Below are 18,607 nucleotides of genomic sequence, written 5' to 3' on the forward strand. Positions count from 1 at the left end.
GGGGGCATGCTCACAACGCACAAACACACAGGCACACGGAGGCATTTCCATGCAAATTGAAAAGAGAAGGGGTGACAGAAGAGCATGGCAGGCCCTGGGAGAAAAAGGCTGCCACAGAAGCGGGAGTCCTCGTGTGGAATCCTGCCACAAAAGAGCCCCGGATTAAACACACAATGGGAATGGGATGTGGGCTGAGGGAGGGAGGGAGATCAGGGAGAGGGAGAGAGAGAGAGAGAGAGAGAGAGAGACACACACACACAAAGTGACCCAACTCTCTCTGCTGTGTTGGCTTCCCTGCACTAGTGTTGCCACCTCAAAAGAAGAAGAGACACCACATTCGCTGGCAGCCGGCAACAACACTTCAGCTGGCAGAGCAGTGGAGTACCTCGCCAGTACCTGTGACCAGGTACTTATTCCCCTTGACTTCAGGCTCAAACTGCTTGGTAAATGCAGTGTGGTGAAGTAAATGCAGAGTCACATTTAACGCCACTGCCAAAGCACCAAGGGATGACCGTGCCACTCTCTCTTCCAGCCTTCAAACCTGGCACTTCACCAGGACTTTCTCCTCCTGCCATTCGTGGCCACATACAGCAGGCAGCAACCTGTCATGAATATTGAGGTCGGGGAGAGTTGCCGAGGGCGCGTGTTTGGCACCTGAGGCTCGTGTGCCAAGGTTTTTCTGTCTGAGGCTTGGCTAACATGGCGCATGGGTGCTTGAGTTTGTGCGGCACGTCTTGAGATGTTATCGATGTTTCCGAGTACGAGTGCAGGTGGTTTTTGTTCTTATCATGGTTTGATGTCCCCAGAGAGAGCACGCACAAATAAAATGAACAGTTTATGCTTCTTTAAAGGTTTAAATATTTTACGGTATTGAGGTTGAAATGATGATGATGCCATTTTGAAGGATGAGAATTGTTTCCAAACCCCAGATAGAGTATGAGCAAACCGAGTAAATAAAAGATTTTTCATGTTAATGTGACTTTAAAGTGCTATTTGGGTTTTTATATTAAGATTAAGATTTTAATTGAGATTCAGTTTAACAAAGACAGGCAGTAAGGTTAGGTATTAAGGATGGCATGCAGCTCCTCACAAGTTCGACAAATCAGTGTGTGTGTGTGTGTGTGCGTGTGCGTGTGTGTGTGCGTGTACCCTTGTCCCACATCTATCACAATGGGTCAAAGCTTGTTTTTCATCAAGGCTGTGAAAAGTCTCAATGTCCTCCAAAGTGAAAAAAAAAGGATGTGTGTGTGTGTGTGTCCATGTTGCGACATACCGAGTGCATTGGCGCGGGGGCTCTCACGGAGGACACACGTTCCCAGGTAGCCCTCCAGTTGGGAGGGTTGGCGCATGCCTGCACATCCGGATGGTAGGACGCACACACACACACACACACACACAGTGACAGTCATACAAACACAGTAGTGGGGAAAGAAACACACAGATTAGGTTTTCTACTCTCCCACTCCAACTAAGCAGAAATATGACATTTAAAACAGGCCACACCAGCAGCTGCAGCGGCCCCATTTTTAGGAAAATAAAAGCCGACAGAAAACAATTGTGACAGAAAATGTGTAGGAGTATGCAAGAGAATACACAAGTGCAGCAGGTCTGAAGTAAATAATGTTCTCAGCATATGTTGCCACTTTAACAGAAGAGAGGAGGGGAAAAAAAACACATAAGATATGATCACAACACGCTATTTGCATGGAGGCTGTGAAAACATTTTGATATAATATCTCATCTGTCATCACTGCGAGCACTGGCGAAGAAAAAAGATTGTTCAACAGATTGTTAAAGCTGATATCTCAACATTACACTGCTTTATGAGCCTTGCAGCAGAGTGGTGTTCTGCTTAATCAAAAGACATAAAAATATATCGGAATTCTATCTGCAGCTGGGGTGCTCGTAGTATCACGTAGCCTCATTTCCTGGTGGGTCAAAGGGGATTTTTTTTAAGATAATATAAAGCATGCGTTGTTAGAGGCTTGATAAGAAAATCTAATTGAATTTCAGACTAGGCGGTGGCCGGTTGAAGTCATTGCTGCCTTTTGTTCGTGGAGATGGTGAGGCGTTATACTCGCTCGCAAACAAAAATAAAAACAGTCGGAGGCCTCAATTTGGCTTTCGCATTAGTGTTAGTTAAAGCAATAAGGGATAAATCAAAGATAACACTGTGTTCAGCTGTAAAACAGTGCGGAGTAATCTTGAATTATTAGATAACAAGATAAAAATGTATTTCTGGTTCATGCAACAGCAGGAAGACAAAGAGACGGTTGGTTAGAGAACATATTGTAATGGCGACTGGTGTGTGTACGTGTGTGTGTGTGTGCAATGAGACAAAAGTGTGAGCGCCATACTTTGCGCCCCTCCGTTTTGCTTACCCATCATATCTTTTGTCTTCTTGAAATGTTTATACCAGCGCCCAAATTCCTGACACTTCGCCGCCGACACATTTGCATAGTAAGTGCTGTTCACAATGGAGGAAATCATACTCTGAAAGAGAGAGATTGATTGAGAGGGAGAGAGGACGAGAGAGAGAGACTTTAGACTCTCGTCGTGGAAAATACAGACATAATATTAAAAGCTTGTGAAACATGCAGCAACACTGTAGCTTGTCAAAACAAATAAAAGATAGGGACACGGTAAAAAACCCAGCACTATAAAAAAAGCCAACTGAAAAAGGATCAAGACATGCAGAAATTTTTGGATCTCATCGTCCACAAGGTGAAACAAATTAAATCAAGCAAGGCTTTATCTGTTCTTTTTTATCAAATGCCGTTGAGTTTGTCTGAACATTTGTTTTTTATTTCAGAGTGGGTATATCATAAGGTCAACTGTGTCGGCTGACGTCGAGAGCAGACGGCAGGAAATATATTTACGTTCAAAAGGGAAGACGGTTATTGAATATCAGCATCTGTGGAGTCGGCGATGTAAACAGATAAACCTCTTTATTTATACAATCTGTTAAAGACGGCAACTTCAAGCGGGTCCAGGGCCTCACGGAGCATGTCGTTTTCCGATGCACGTTCGCTCCCGTCTCCGCGTTCACAGTCGATTCTTTGCCCTCTCTGCATTTACTTCACCCGTCCTCCTTCGCCTCAGAAAAACAAAGAGGCAATATTTTTCTTTCCCTTCCAGTTTCATTAAAATGAATGTTTTAACACCTTGCCGGCCTCCGGGCGAATAGCGAGGTTGCTGCAGAAGAAATTGTTTTTGATTGTTATAAATATTCAAAAGAAGCAAACCATCTGTTTTCAAATTACAGGTATGCCATCTTTATCATTTTCTATAATATATGCGCTCGGAGGATGGTGAGGGGACCTTCTGGCAGAGCAGCACGGAGGTTCGAGCACAATGCACGGGCTGAGGATGATCCTAGTTCTCCAGCTTTTCCGGCACAAAGGATGAGGGTGAAGGATGGCAGCTGTGCCATCAGAAAGGTCGATCTGACTGTGAACTCCTGACCTCGCTATTAAAGCTCTATGCACTGTCCTCTTTAACGATTAAAAGACGCTGGAAGTCTAACACATGTCCAACCGGAACACAACACAAGGCTTTAAAAGTGGCACAAATACGATCAGAAGTTCCAGCAGGACCCAGGTGGACACAAGTTCCCTTTGTCAAACTGCAGCAGGGAGGGATCTGATCGAGGTTGGACTAAAGCAAAAGCTACTCAGCTTTACACACTGTTTTAGTCTTGTCCTACAAACAGTTACAGGATGGATGTTTGTGGCAAATAAAACCAGAATAAAAGCAAAAGTTGTCAAAGACCATATTCCAGGATATAGGTCATATACGCCAACTGGATATTCTAAATAAGGTATTTTTCTGAATGTAGCATTTTCCGACTGAGACGTGTGTTATATGCAATGTTATGCAGGATTTAGAATCATTCTTTGGCCGTGCATTCAGCACAAACTCGGGGATCACCGGGTTTTTGGAAATGCACAACACCGACATTTTCAAGAAGGTGGTTGAGGGAATTTCCAGCAGTGGAAAAATCCTATTTTGCACAGCTGTATGTAAACAGGAATATTCAATTTTCATGAATGCCACTGATATTTCCCTTTTCATAAGAAGGGCAAAAATAAGTGTAGGCATTAACTGTGTTAGATGCCACGTCTGAAAACGAGTCTTAAGTCCCGAAAGACTCCGCTTGACATGGATGTAACCAAGGATTACAGCAAGAAACCACTGGTGAGCCTGAAAAGGTGTCTACAATGTATCAAATTAAGTATTATATAGCTTTAAAACTGCTCTATGCCTGAAATCAGGCACACAAGGTAACAACTTAAAGCCCTGTGTGACTCTCAGCATACCTTCTTGTAGCAGGTAGAGTCAAATGTGTTTGCTCTTTGTCATGCCCATTTAGCAGCTGGGTGTAAATGTGCTCAAACCATGCTGTGGTGCATCATGGCGTCATGATGAAAAACAGGGTGAAGAGGTCTGTATTTGGACTTGTGCACTGTATAACAAAGCAGTCTTTAATAGATCTTCTGAAAAGGCTTCATTCATTGAAAAGCCCAGATAGAGTTCAGGTTAGGGTGAGGAAGTCGGAATTGCCCTTTTAATGGTTCATACATTTATTCATGAAGCGGCTCCTTCTTTTGAATTTATGTGAAATCGCAGCCGCAACTTTGTCTTAAAATGATCATTCCTGTTTAATCGTTATGATGAGCATAAGCCAGTGTAAATCAGAATGAATGGGCTTGTTCTCAATTTACTTGGAAAGGGAAATTTGGGACAACGACTGGGAGAGCAGCAAACCACACATTCCAGTTTAACCTAGTTCCGGTAGCCAACTCCCAAGCCAAAGATCCATCGAAAAGCCATTTATTTAAAGTCAGAAGCGTTCTCCTTTAAGTCTGTGGGATAATGAACTCCTCTCCTCCAGCCTGCCATGTTTTATTTACAGTATATCTGGGCTAAGGCGGCTCCAGGCAACAAACAAGAGACCTGCAGAAGACGGTGTGCCTTTCCCTCTCTCTCTCTTCCCATCTTTCTCTCTATCTCTCTCGCCCCCTCTTTCTCCGCCATCTTTGACACAGATGTTCTAATAAACGCTCCTCATTAATCAGCCCTCTCCCTCAATACATCACTCTACCTCTCACAGGGGGCCCCGCGTGTATGTGTGAACGAAACAATACACACACACCTATTCACTCTCTCTCTCTCTGTCACACACACATGCATACGCACTAAGTGAAATCAAGCAGATAACCAGAGCCTCTGCTGCCACTGCGGTGCCAGCGGGAGGGCTGTGCTACGGCTTGTCAACAGGTAGCATGGCTGTGTGTGTGTGTGTGTGTGTGCGTGCTTGCCAGTGTAAACGTGTGTGTGAGTTTGTGTGTGTGTGTGCATGAGCATGTGTGTGGACCCTTTAAGTGATAGCCATCTGCAGCACAGAGAGCTTATCAGCAAGACCAGGAAGTGGCACTGGGCTACTATCGGTCCCCAACATCTACTCCACTCCCCATCATGGGAGACAGGAAGAGAGAGAGAGAGAGAGAGAGAGAGAGAGAGAGAGAGAGAGAGAGAGAGAGAGAGAGAGAGAGAGAGAGAGAGAGAGAGAGAGAGAGAGAGAGAGAGAGAGAGAGAGAGAGGGAGTGTGTGTTGTGGGTTCGTATTTAGAGCGGTGCAGCAGGCAGGTACTGTAGGCACCCAGCTGCCAGCGTTAGAGTGTGGTGCACACACTGGCAAATGCAAACACACACCGTACAACCCCTGCAGACAAACACACATGGTGCAGTTACACAAATGCACATATGCAGATTAACACATGCATGCATGTAGACAATTACACACACACACACACACATACACTCCAACTTCGCCTGATGTCTTGAATCAGCTGGGGAAAAAGCACATCCCATTTGCAACACTGTGCCTTGTCTCTCGCCAACATCTAACACAGCTCAATTATGGCACATATCCACCGCAACTGGGATGACCCCCCCCTGGCCCTTCAGTCTAACACACACACACACACACACACACACACACACACACACACATATATACACACATGCACACACGTACACTGGCAACCAGGTTGCGCCTATGGCTGCCGAGGTGGCGAAGGCCTGCAAAGATGGCATTTTGATGACTATTTGCTGCTACGCAACGCAGCAGCTGGTGCATCGGGGGCCGCCCAGTGAGAGTGAGCAGGGGGTGGGCAAGAAGTGGTGGTGGCAATGGGAAACAGTGGGGTGAGGTTGGGGGTGTGGGTGGGGGTGAATCTCGTTTGTTGCCATAGTTTCTGCGAACATGGGCAAGACGGTTGCTGAGCTTGGTAGCAACCTCAGAGAAAAAGAATAAGCCTTATTGGCTGATTGAGGCAGAATCAGGAGAAGCTTTATTGAGGAGATGTTCCTCCAAGCTGTGAATGTTTGTGCTCGCTTCATGTGTGTGCAGGTCAGACTCACTTCCTCCTGGGGAATGACAATGGGCATGAGTGAATACATTTTCTCTCTCTGAGTTTCCCCATGCCATTTGTAGCACAAACACACAAAGCGTGACTCCCCGCTACAAAAGAATCAAACTAAATGTTTGACAAGACCCCAGACAAAAGCGCCATTTCACAAAATAACCCCCCACCGCCCTCCCTTCCCTGCTCTACCACCGCTCCTCCCCTCTCTCTCTCTCTCGCTAATTCTCTTTCACTCACTCGCTGCGACTCTCTCATCTGTTAACCTCTCTTTTCGGTCTGGGATTACGCAGCAGAATATCAGGGAAACACTAATCCTAAAAAGGTGCCAATCGTCTGTTCCCTCCTGCAACGCCCCTTTCTCCTCCCACTCATTTCACTTTTTTGGCGAGCTCAGGATCCTCAGGTGGCGGACTAAATGCTTCCTGGCTTTTCACCTTCTCATCAGACCACACGGTGACATCGCTGCTCACAGAGCAGGGAGTCCATGTATCAAGGCAACGTGGGAACATCCCTCACTCGTGACAACCAGTCCACTAAACCAGCTTGGTTTAGGAGGAACGAACCACCGCTCTATGGGTGTAGCAGGCCACATGAAACCCCGCAGAGTAACAGATGTCAAACACCATCATGGCAGCCATTTTTGAACATGTACATCATCAGGGTATGAAGTCACTACACACTAAAGCTGCCAGTTTCTCTATAAATTATATTAAAAAAAACGTATAAAGCGGATTAGTATTTCTTATAAGTTTGCTGCTTTAAAAATAGATAATAAAATAAAATAAATAAAATAATGTCCGGGTAAATATGAATAAATACAAAATGAGTTTGAAAAAAGCTTGGATTTGGCTCAAAAGCAATAATACAGGTAAATAATGGTGAATTTATATTACTTATTATTCTGATAATTAAATTAAAGCTGATAATATGAAGCCAAATTGCTTTAATTAACTTAACAAGTGCAGCGTCTACCCGCTGCTACAGTTGGTTTAAGATCCGCCAGGAAACACGTATTGAGTTACAGTGACAGGTCTCATTGGACAAAAGTTTTTCAATTTAGAAAAGATTAAAAAAACATTTGAAGAGTGAGAATTGTTTTGTTTTTTTAAGCAATAGTGATGTCAGATAGATTTGGTTTGGTCAGAGCAATAGAATATTGAAAATCATCCGTCTGAGCCTTTCTTACGCTCAGGTGTGCATGAAATAAAAACAAAGAAGTGAAATCACGTCTTCAGTTTCGACCAGGAGAAGGAGTTAATTAGTGATTATCGGCATCAGCTGAGGAAATTCTCATTGTGCATCCCTGATGTCAGATGTTTGCAGTGACTGAATTTATCAACAATCTACAATGGCTGACAATATCCTCTGCATGTCAGTAAAATTTAGGACAATTTAATGCCATTTAGATCATATTTAGGACTAGTGTCTGCTCAAATACATCCATGACCGAAAGAAACGTTTTCCGTTCATGATATTCTCAGGACCTCCTTTCATCCTCACTGGAAAGCTAAAACAATCTTCGCTTTAATTTGAGACTAGTGCGTATTTGAAAATAGCAAATGTGTGTCTGAGGAAGAGAGTGTGTGCCTGTGTGTGAGATTCTCTGAGCTAGCGTGTGCTCTCTTCTGAGCCGTCTTCACATATGGACCGTAAACAGGGTGATTACCAGACCGGGCTGAGCTCTGCCTGAACGCCACCCAGGGACTCTTTACATCATCAGCGCACTGCTCATGCCCAGCTAAACACACAAACACGCACACTGAGAGCAGCCGCTCACACACGCATGCACATATGCACACACACGCAGTGCAAATGAGGGTCTCCAGGTGACCATACGGTGGCCCGGGAGGAGATCTGGCTCCTTACTGAAGGCACCTACGCACGCGCTTGGATCCGAATACACACAGGCGTGCAACACACAAACAACACTTTCACATACGTTGATATACATTTCACAAACTCAAGTGAATACACACAGAGGCACACATATCTTCTCGCACTGAAACACACACACATACACACACATTATTGGCCCTTGTGAGAGATATACTGCTGTTTCATTCCATTCACTCCAGAGCTGCCTCCATGATATACTGACTACACTGCCTGTTAATACAAAATCTGCACTAGTGCTTTCTATCCGAGCTCCCAGCCGACAAAAACACACAGACCGTAACACCTGACATGTGAATGCACGTACAGCATATCCAGCCGGAAATGTTGAGAATTAGCTAAATGAGAAAAAGAACAAAAACAATCCAGATCGTTCTGGGTTTGGGCCAATGTTTATCTAACAATAACCATACGTTCAACAACACCTCTGCTTTTTGGCTCCCGTTGCATACGTGTGTGTGTGTGTGTGTGTGTGTGTGTGTGTGTGTGTGTGTGTGTGTGTGTGTGTGTGTGTGTGTGTGTGCGTGCGTGTGTTGGGGGCGGTAAAAGAAACAAAAACAAAAAAAAAAGCATGCGGCAAACAATTGACAATAGCCATTGATTTGGATTTTCTATGCCGATTCTCTTTCCCACTTGATCAAACTCAGGGCATTTGATAAGTAAAGGATAAAATACAGTGGTGATGGAGATAGGGGTGTTTGTTTGGTTGTGCAGTATGGAGGCAAGGGGGGTTGGGATTGGGCGTTAATCTTTTTTTTTTTTTTTTTTAAGTAAGCAGACTGGGCTTCAGCACCTGTGATAAGGGACATTCTTTAGCCAGAGAGCTCTGATTCATGTCTTTGAGTAACTCCTTGAGGGCGTTTCTTACTGTAGAGTGGCTCCATTGCTCGGGCGGCAGGTCCTCCAGCTTAGGACAACTGTGGAGAGAGAGAGAGGAGACATGGGGTGGAGGGGAGCGGGGAGGATAGGGAAGGGGAAAGAGGGAGGGGAGGGGAGGGAGATAGGGATGTAGAGGGAGAGGAGGGGGGGAGAGGGGTGAGGAGAGAGCATGAGAAACAATTCAGATGGAGAAGAGACAAAGATAGAAAGGAAAGCCGGCAGCCCTGATGGTATCTTGAATGAAATGATAAAATACACAAGCCACAAATTCAGCAACAATATCAAAATGGTTTAATCTGATTGTAAGGGTTGGACATTCCCCTGATATATGGAGCAAATGGGTAATAACACCAATCTTTAAATCTGGAAATAAATTTGACTCAAACAACTACGGAGGGTGTGTGTGTGTGTGTGTGTGTTCGAGGCAATTAAGGGAAGTAATGCTGCAGCATCGTTAACATCAGACTGCAACACGTCCTCGTCCGACATCATTGGATTTCAAAAAGGCCCTTTGACTCGATCTGACATGACAGCTTGACCCTAACGTTGACTGAAATTGGAAAACGCATTACATAACCAAACAAGGTGTAAAAACATTGAGGCCGGATTATTTTTCATTACCGATTTAATCTGTTGAATACTTTTTCTATGAGGCTGATTCATCGTTCGGTGTAAAAGATCGTCACAATTGCCCAAAATCAAAAAAACAAATATCAAATAAAATCGGCTTTTTGTCCGATCAACAGTTAAAAACCCCAAAGATATTAAATGTAATTATATGCATTCAGAAAAAGCAGTAAAATCCTGACTTAATGCTTAATAGATGACCACAAATTGATAAAAAACGTGTTCAACAAATTGTTTCAGCGCTACTCAAGTGTTCTGTGGAGAACTAGCAATTTGGGAAAAAATAGCTTCACTGTAAACAGAGGTTTAAAACAGTCCAAGCCTGTTTAAAATATATATATATATAGATGTAATGGCCAAACCACTGGAAAAATCAGATAGACGGAGCGGTACAGACAGAGAGAGGAAACCAGAGAGAAAGAGAGCTGAACACAGGCTCACGCTCTTTTTCTCCTGCTGCAAGCGCCCCTCCAAGACAGACAGATTTCATTTGGCGCATCAAGCAGATGCATCTGGAGATTGCTCTGTCTCACTCTCTCTCTGCCTGCCTCGCTCGTTCTCCCTCTTTCATATTCTCCCTCTCTCTCTCTCTCTCTCTCTCTCTCTCTCTCTCTCTCTCTCTCTCTCTCTCTCTCTCTCGCTCTCTCCTGATTGTTCTGATTAGTTAATTACTTTATACAACACATCTGCTGGATTGATGCATGAATTATACATCAGCTGCATGTGGCGACTATTATTTCGTGTTACTTCTACCTTCCTGGCTCGTTGTGCTCGGCGAAACAATTTAAGGTGTTACTGGCTAGATTTCTGCGGCAGTCGGGTGGGGAGTGGGGCGGTGGGGGTTAGGGGATGGCGGGGCGGGGGAGAGAAAAGGGGGAAAACAAATACAAAACAATAACAATACTGACAACAAGATGCAGCAAAATCAAAATAGATTTATATATCACATAGAGATTGGCTTTGACGTGAGCTGGTGCTGGAGTCGTTTGCCGCAGGGATTCAGTTCTACCTGAGAAACACTCAGATTTCTGGGTTTTGAAAATGAGAAGTATATTTACACGGTTGGCGGGAGTGTGTAGAAACTCCACTGAGCACCAGCGAGTGTGCCCAGTTCGCTCTGGATAAACACTTCTCTCGTGTGCAAGACATATGTTTGACGTGTTTCACATTGCATGTATTGCTGAATTACTTTTTGTTAAACCTGCCTTGACACTTGAGAGAGAGATGAGACATTGAGCGAGGGGTGATGAGTGTACAAGTGCATGAGGCATTGTGTATGTGTGTGTTTGTGTGTGTGTGTGTGTGTGTCCATAAATCTGTCAGTTCGTGTGCTGGAGACGTTACGAGCAAGAAGATAACAGGAGAGTGGAATAGAAAAGGATGCGTGCAATGGTCGAGGCTAACATCTGCTTGTAGGAAAACACACGGCCCCACACACTCGCTCACACACAAACAATGGATTTTCCAGAACACCTTAAACTGCTCCAGCAGCTAGAAAGCCTCTGGGGAGAGGGAAGTGAACAAGAGGAGGGAAGGAGGGAGAGATGAGAAAAAGGGGTAGTGGAGATAGACAGCTATCTGTGCGTTCAAGGTTAGCATGCCGCAAATAAACACAGCCTTCTGTATTCTGGCTGGTGGACGCGTTCACATCAGTCAGTGTGTGTGAGTGAGTGCTTCACTGGTGAAGGTGGGTGGTGGCGATGGCGGTGTGGGAGGGGTGGGCACAGAAGGAGAGGGGAGAGAGAAGGAAGAGAGGGAGAGTGAGGTAGAAAAAGAGTGGGAACAGCAGCTGGCACAAGCCTCCACACCAGTGCCACTCGGCTGTTTGTGTGTATGTGTGTGTGTGTGTGTGTGTGTGTGTGTGTGCCTATGAGCACATATGAGCCTGTCTGCGTCCATGTCTATAAATTCTCGTATGCTCGCACTGTGTGTGTATTAATACAACGGAGCTTCACTCCTACAGAGCAGCATTTAGCATACAATATGGGGAGTGATGGCACCAGACAGCTAGCAGTGTTAGAAGCTTGTTAGCCTTTATTACTACATGCGATGTGGGTTCAGAAGAAATGTATTTCCCTTCAAAATAGCCGGTGCAGCCCGGTTTATTTATGGAACTATTTCAGGTGAACAACCGTGTATTCATCTGCTGCAGGGTCATTTTTAGCTCTGCGCGGTCTCCAGTTGCCCACCACAGTCATTTGATTAATTTTTATGAAGAGAGCCTAAAGTAGTGCTTGGTTTAAAAACTACTACTTTATAATTTTACCAATCTCCAATGCAAAGACACCGTTGTTATGTGGACATTAGTTAGCATCATTTAGCATGTGAATCCTTAGCATGGTGTCTGTGTTCCCATCACAGTTAATCTACAAATGTGTTTCTTCAGCTTCATTTGGGGAGAAAGTTTTGGATTTTTCACATTTTCTGGGAAAGATTGTTGTTGTTGTTGTTTGTGTGTGTGTTTTGAGTAATCGAGCTATTCTCAGTATCAAACATGAAGAGGGCATCTGCAGATTGGCGCCTGCCTCTGGGCATACATGGTGTGCTATGTGTGTGGAGTGTTGAAAAACAAAGACTAATGGGTACAACGGTGCCTCTGCGTGTATTAAAGCAATTCAATACTGGTGTGTGCATATGTTTGAGGTTATGACACTTGTACTCTTGTGGGTGGTAGGCAGGTTAAAAAAAAGTATTATTAACACCTACACAGTTTGGATTGATCGTTCAACTATAAAGGGAAACATGACTGTGTGTGTGTGTGTGTGTGTGTGTTTCTTACCTGTGCAGCTGGATCTTAAGCGTGACCACGTGGTAGACGTCTTGCAGCATGTCAGCCACGGTAGCATCCGGTGCATCTGTCACGTATGACAGGGGGACAGGGTTCCACTTCCCCACCTGAATCATACCTGGATGACGCAACGTGCACATATGCGCATGAACATGGGTAAGACGCGGACACGGGTACGGACACACAAACGCATGAGAATGGACACAAGAGCAAACATAAAAAAGAAGAGAGTACATTTTAGCATTTGAGCTTGCTGTCACCAAACTGCACAAAGAATAACTTCATTTCAAAACAGTAAAACATGCACAGTATGAATAAAGCCATGTGCAGCCGCTCCAGAGCTATTTTGGCACCATAAACACACCATTTTTTTTACTGAAATCACAGCAACCATGTCAGAATTTCTTCTCAGACTAAAAAGTAGCAGCCCACACAGCAGGAAGTAAGCTTATGGGAAAGGTGGACTAGGATGTGTGTAAGTGTGTGTGTGTGCGTAAGTGTGATGGACAGGCTATAATAAAAGAGCATGCTAAGAGGCACCTTGAAACAGCCACCCTCGGCCTACGTGTGCTCAAGTGCAATTAGCAGACCCATTGCTCCACCTGCCCCTCCCAGCCACTGAGTCACTGAGTGTGTGTGTGTGTATAAATATATACTGTATGTGTGTGTTACTGTCTTACATGCACTTTACGTGAATGTGCATATAAACATTTTAGTGTGTAAGCCTGTGCATTTAGACTGTTTGAACAAGCATGCATCTGTGTGGGAATGTGTGTGTGTGTGTGAGAGAGTGTGTGTGTGACCCCTGCAAGACTTGAGCATCTCCTGTCTGGGATAAGTGTCAGGATGTGTTACTGTGGCTTCAGATCTGCTGGTGGTAAGCTATTATGGTCATGCGTGAGAGAGTGAGGCATAAATGTGCAGAAGAAACAGCGTGTCAGAAAACGCTGTCATGAAGACGCTAATGAGCATTAGGGAGATAAAGCAGAGTGAAGTGGCAGAACGGAGAGGGGAATAAAGAGACGGTGACGAGAGCGGATGAGAGACGCCGGTGGTTACCTTTGGCCTGGGCCGCTGAGCTGTGGGAGTAGCCCAGCGACAGCAGGGCCATCTCGATGAGCTGGTTGAAGAGCATGTCCTTACGCACCAGGACAAACTCGGCGTGCTCCTCCTTGCTGTCGAAATCCATGGGATTCTCGTAGTGCTCGACCACACAGAACACAGGCAGCATGTTGCCTGAGGAGACGGAGACACGAGTGAGAACTGAAAAGGACATTCAATCTTTGACCTTCAGTATTCTGTGTGTACTCCCAGAGACAAGACAAGAGACAATTTAGCGCTGATGATAAAGTTGCACTGAGGTTGAGTGTCAGGGGATTATGAGTGAGTGATTTGATTGCTGCTGGGTGGAAGTTCTGGACAGAAATTAACTACAGGATGAGTTTGGACCGCAAAGGCATTTTTCATCTTTTATAGGTGAATTTCCATTTGAACCCTCGCCTCTTTCAACGTTCGGAATCAAGCACAAACCTGCAGAATTTGTTTTTACCCATCTTATTCATTTAGAGATGTTCTCTTTTGTCATATAATTTTCATGAGTTTCATCCAGAGAGAGGGGGTTTTCCCATCTGTAATCCCATTTTAAGATGCTTTTTTTTATCAACTGTTCCTGCAGTTGGAGGTTCATCTTCCAGGCTTGAAGATGATGACGTAATATCACAGAGATATTGGGGCTGTGTGAGTTTAATAAGCAAATATATTATAGAAATAATTATCACCTTAAGCTCAACGTGAAGAGCAGCTAAAATAAACCCTTTGACGCAATTGGCTCCTTTTTGGCACGATTAACAGTTTATTCCCTATAAAGGTTCTGGGACGATATCACCGTTTCTTTCTACCTGCCAACCCAAAATCACATTCCCATGATGCAGTGCTTCGAATCCTGTACCACCTCTCTGCCCTGACGTTTACTGGTCTGTGTCAACAGTGGTTCTGCTGTTAGGAGGAATGAGCAAAAACCTTGTCCAAAGACTGCAGAGTGTTCGAGGGACCCACTGTGCAAATATCAACCCAATATGCCATTTCCCCCGCAAATAACATCCCCGAAATTTAAGAAAGTTTAAGGGCACGGGGACAACTTGGCCTTTCGGAGTCTCGTTCTGAATAAAAACAAATGCAGAAAGTCAAACTCCTGTCAAAGTGTTGATGAAGAGCACCTATAGCGTACTGTATGCATGGATGCAACACTTATGAGGTGTCCTGCTGCCCTACTTTCTCCGTGCGTCTCCACTGTACTATCACATGAACACGTTTCTGTACATTTATTGTCCTTGTCGATGAAAATGCTTCACGTTCTAATATTTTCCGATCCCATGCATTCCAGAAGATGCACACGGCTCTGGCAAAACAATCAATAAGCCGACAGATGCCAGGGAATGTGCTGAAAGAGCTGCTTTTCTCCTCCCCTGATTTTAATAGATAAAGATCTAACAATAAAGACTGCTGTGTAGGTTCATTTGGGGGATCAATACTGGCTTTGTTTCCAGGGAGCCCAGAGAGGGCTGCGGTAAATATTGTTTCGGGCCCGGACACAATGCTCAGTGTGGGCCCTCTGCGAAGCCTCCGCGGCGGACCGCCCTGCCTCCCTCGGCTGCTTCACCCTTTACCCAGGGAGAGACTGGACGAGCGGGAGAGGGAAAGGGGAGAGGAGGGGAGGGCGGCGAGGAGGTGTGGAGGAGTAAAACGTGGTAGGAGGCCAAGAGAAGCAGAGATGATGAAGGTGAAAAATTAAGCTCTCTCAGCTGGAGTGCGACACGTAGATTAAAGAAGCAAATAAGAGAAACGGCCCATCTGAGGACACTCGCACAGCCACAATCCAAGAGTCCCTGAGTCCCTCTTACCCGAAGAAAACCAAACCAGCCAAACAAACACACAAACACACGAGCCGTAACTGCCAAGTTCTATTACAACTCCGAACCTGCAGGTTTTAAACCACACAACAACAACAACAAAAGGACGACGACAAAAACAACATAATCATAAAAAGGTCCATATTTTGGATAGCTTCGCTCGCCATGTTTTTCACGAGACGACGGCGGTTATATTAAAAAGCTATGTCATAATCTAAAAGTAAAGGCTCCCTTTAAACAAGAATGGCTCTTAAAGGACTGAAAGTTCCCCTTAATAAACAAACGCCGGAGCAGGAGGGCTGCGGTTGGAGAGAGGAGCAGTGACACAGCGCTCTGCAGCACGACACAGGAATAATTCTCACAGTGCTCTTCTATTAGCTATTGTCTGGGCAAATAAGTGGGAGTGTGTGCAGCGTTTTTGTGTGCGTGCGTGCGTGTGTGTGTGTGTGTGTGTGTGTGTGTGTGTGTGTGTGTGTGTGTGTGTGTGTGTGTGTGTGTGTTGAGATGACTAAAGACGCATTGTAAAAAGGTTTAAGAGTTTTGGAGAGCAAAGTGACTCGGCTGGGAACGGTAGGGTCGCTGGTTCAAGTCCCTGTGTGGACCATGTATGGAGCGTGGACTGGTGGCTGGAGAGGTGCCAGTTCATCTCCTGGGCACTGCCGAGGTGCTGTTGAGCAAGGCACCGAACCTCCAACTGCTCGGGGCGCTGGTCACTGGCAGTCCCCTCGCTCTAACATCTCTCCTTAATTGCATGTATAGGTCCTGTGTGTGTGTGTGTGTGTGTGTGTGTAACATGATTAATAATAAGAGTGAAAAAATTCAAATTTCCCCGTTGCGGGATAAATAAAGTAATTCTTATTATTGTTATTTTTCTCTTGCTGATGCACAATACAAGTTAAGTTCAACTACATTTGTTTCATAATTACTTTGTTCAGACTAACAAATAACTCATTCATTGATTATTTTGTCAATTATTTGATATATGCATTCATTCTAAGTTAAGTCTATAAAAGAAGATGAAATTAGAATTGGAACTAATTACTATTTCCATCAATGATTATTTTCCCCTATTAATTATTATTTTACAAAATTACACAGAAAAGAGTTAAAAATGCTCATGACAGTTTCCCAGAGCCCAAAGCGAGTTCACTTCCCCCAAATATTCAGTTTCTCGTCACATCAGACGAGGAAAAGCAGCAAAATGTCACACTAGAGATGAAAACGGGAGGTATTTTTGCTTGAAAAATGACTATTAAGGATCAGAAACAGTGAGAGGTGCCCCTCAGAGTCCCTGATGAAAATGAAATTCACTGTTTTGTCAAATAAAAAATGCAAAGGCCATAAAATAGAGATCACATCACAAATGCACTGAAGGACAAATATTAAATCAAGCAAAAGTTGAGTTGATTCATTTTCTATTGATAGAAAAAACAATGAATGAACTAGTCGGTGCTAGCGCGCCCCTCCCTCTTACCTCTCTTGTGGCAGGTCTTCAGCAGGTGGCCGGTAGGTTTGTACGGGACGCCGGCGAGTTTGGCCCCGGTGCTGCCCAGCCTGGCCCGGCCCAGGGGGCTGCCGTTCTGCTCCAGCCGGGGCAGCTTGGCCGGCGGGGCCTTGGCCTCTGCCATGCTGTTGACCAGGTCAGAGTTCTCCTTTCCTAAACACGCCTCGCTGAGATGGTCCATCATTCTCAGCACCTCTGCTCACTATCACCTGGGGAGACACACGCAGGATGATCCGGCTGTCAGCGGAGATGTGTGGCGGAATAAAAGAAGCACTGAAATGCGATACAAGGGGAGTAATGGAGGAAATATTTCGTGTTGATGTCACCGACATGTGAAGACGTGATGAGACGTTTTTATAGAGCAAAAAAAAGTGCTTTAAGTCATTGAAACCTCTGAGAGCAGACCCATTACGACAATAACTGTCGATTCACTTCAGCGATGACGACGGCCGCGGTGACGTTTTCGTGCTGCTTGTAATGTTCCCATTTTTCAACACATGTATTATGTATGGGTGTCCCAGTAGAGATTCCCATGCGAGAGGGGGCAAACAAGCCCTGGTTTTAGTGCAAACACATTAATTTGCTGGGAGATTCCACTTGAATGGATACAGTGCAGTTCAAGGAGCAAGGTTGTGCCGCGGCGCACGCAGAGAGAGAGGAAAACTAACATAATTCGGTTTCTGAGTCACTTTGCGTGTGGCTTCACATTCATGACGCAGCTCGCAGGGGAAGGGGAGCGAGAGGCCTGCAACGTCATTTGTGCTGTGGCGGACACACAATCGGTTACATGGCTTTACAGGTGTGAACTTTATTTTTAGATTTCGCAAGTGCAAAAATCAACAATCATGGGACGTTTTAAATACAATGGATGATGGAAAGGAGGGAGGGGAGCTTCAAAAGTTGCTGACTCACAAGGAGATAAATCAAAAGTTAGAGAAAAGACAGTTGTAGATGTACAAAGGAAGTGAAGATGGAGCCTCTACGGCAGCTTTAACCACAGGTGCTGTCGTGCACGGACACACAAAACGATTAAATGAGGCTGAAGATGACGAATCCCACATTATTAACACTCCCTGGAGTAAACTTTAGGATCTAACATGATCATTTAACATGTTTTAATGTGTAAAAACACTGTATATTCAGGTTCACACCACCGTGCGGACGAACACGACCTGGAAAGCTGTTGTGAAAAGACAGAAAAGGGCAAAATCATCCACCCCCACGCAGAAAAAGATCATGAACTCCCCCCATTCATAACATGCAATGAGGCAACTAATAAGGGGGGGCCGAAGGAATCCAGACCCGGATCCAGGTCAGGATTTTTAAATGACCTTACACACACACACACACACACACACACACACAGGAGCAGTAGTTTAAATGGACACATTACCCCTAAAGGTAGGAGGACAAGTTGAGTAACAAACCAACCTGAAACGAAGCACTTGTTCGGCTCTGAGGAGCATAAAACACCGCCTGGGAAACACGTCTTCTTCAAGTTTGGCCAGGGTCGAAAAAAAAAAAAAGACACCCAAAACAACTCCTGCTTCCCGGTCTCTGTCTCTCTCTCTGTCTCG

At 44.9% G+C, this 18,607-nt stretch overlaps 1 protein-coding gene across 2 annotated transcripts in view; it reads right to left on the reverse strand.

The window, feature by feature from the left end:
* satb1b (SATB homeobox 1b) overlaps positions 1 to 18,607 on the reverse strand; it is a 60,033-nt gene that overhangs the window by 29,500 nt on the left and 11,926 nt on the right. For both annotated transcript variants that reach the window (XM_083917644.1, XM_083917643.1), the window contains exons 2-7: positions 17,001 to 17,239; positions 13,677 to 13,853; positions 12,609 to 12,735; positions 9,117 to 9,240; positions 2,382 to 2,493; positions 1,274 to 1,351 (exon numbers count right to left, since the gene is read on the reverse strand). In XM_083917644.1, the coding sequence (XP_083773770.1) occupies positions 1,274 to 1,351; positions 2,382 to 2,493; positions 9,117 to 9,240; positions 12,609 to 12,735; positions 13,677 to 13,853; positions 17,001 to 17,214 (832 nt within the window). In that variant the 5' untranslated portion in view covers positions 17,215 to 17,239. The remainder of the gene's footprint in view (positions 1 to 1,273; positions 1,352 to 2,381; positions 2,494 to 9,116; positions 9,241 to 12,608; positions 12,736 to 13,676; positions 13,854 to 17,000; positions 17,240 to 18,607) is intronic.

This window comes from Echiichthys vipera (assembly GCF_963691815.1).
Source record: "Echiichthys vipera genome assembly, chromosome: 8".
In the NCBI taxonomy this organism is placed as follows: Eukaryota; Metazoa; Chordata; class Actinopteri; order Perciformes; family Trachinidae; genus Echiichthys; species Echiichthys vipera.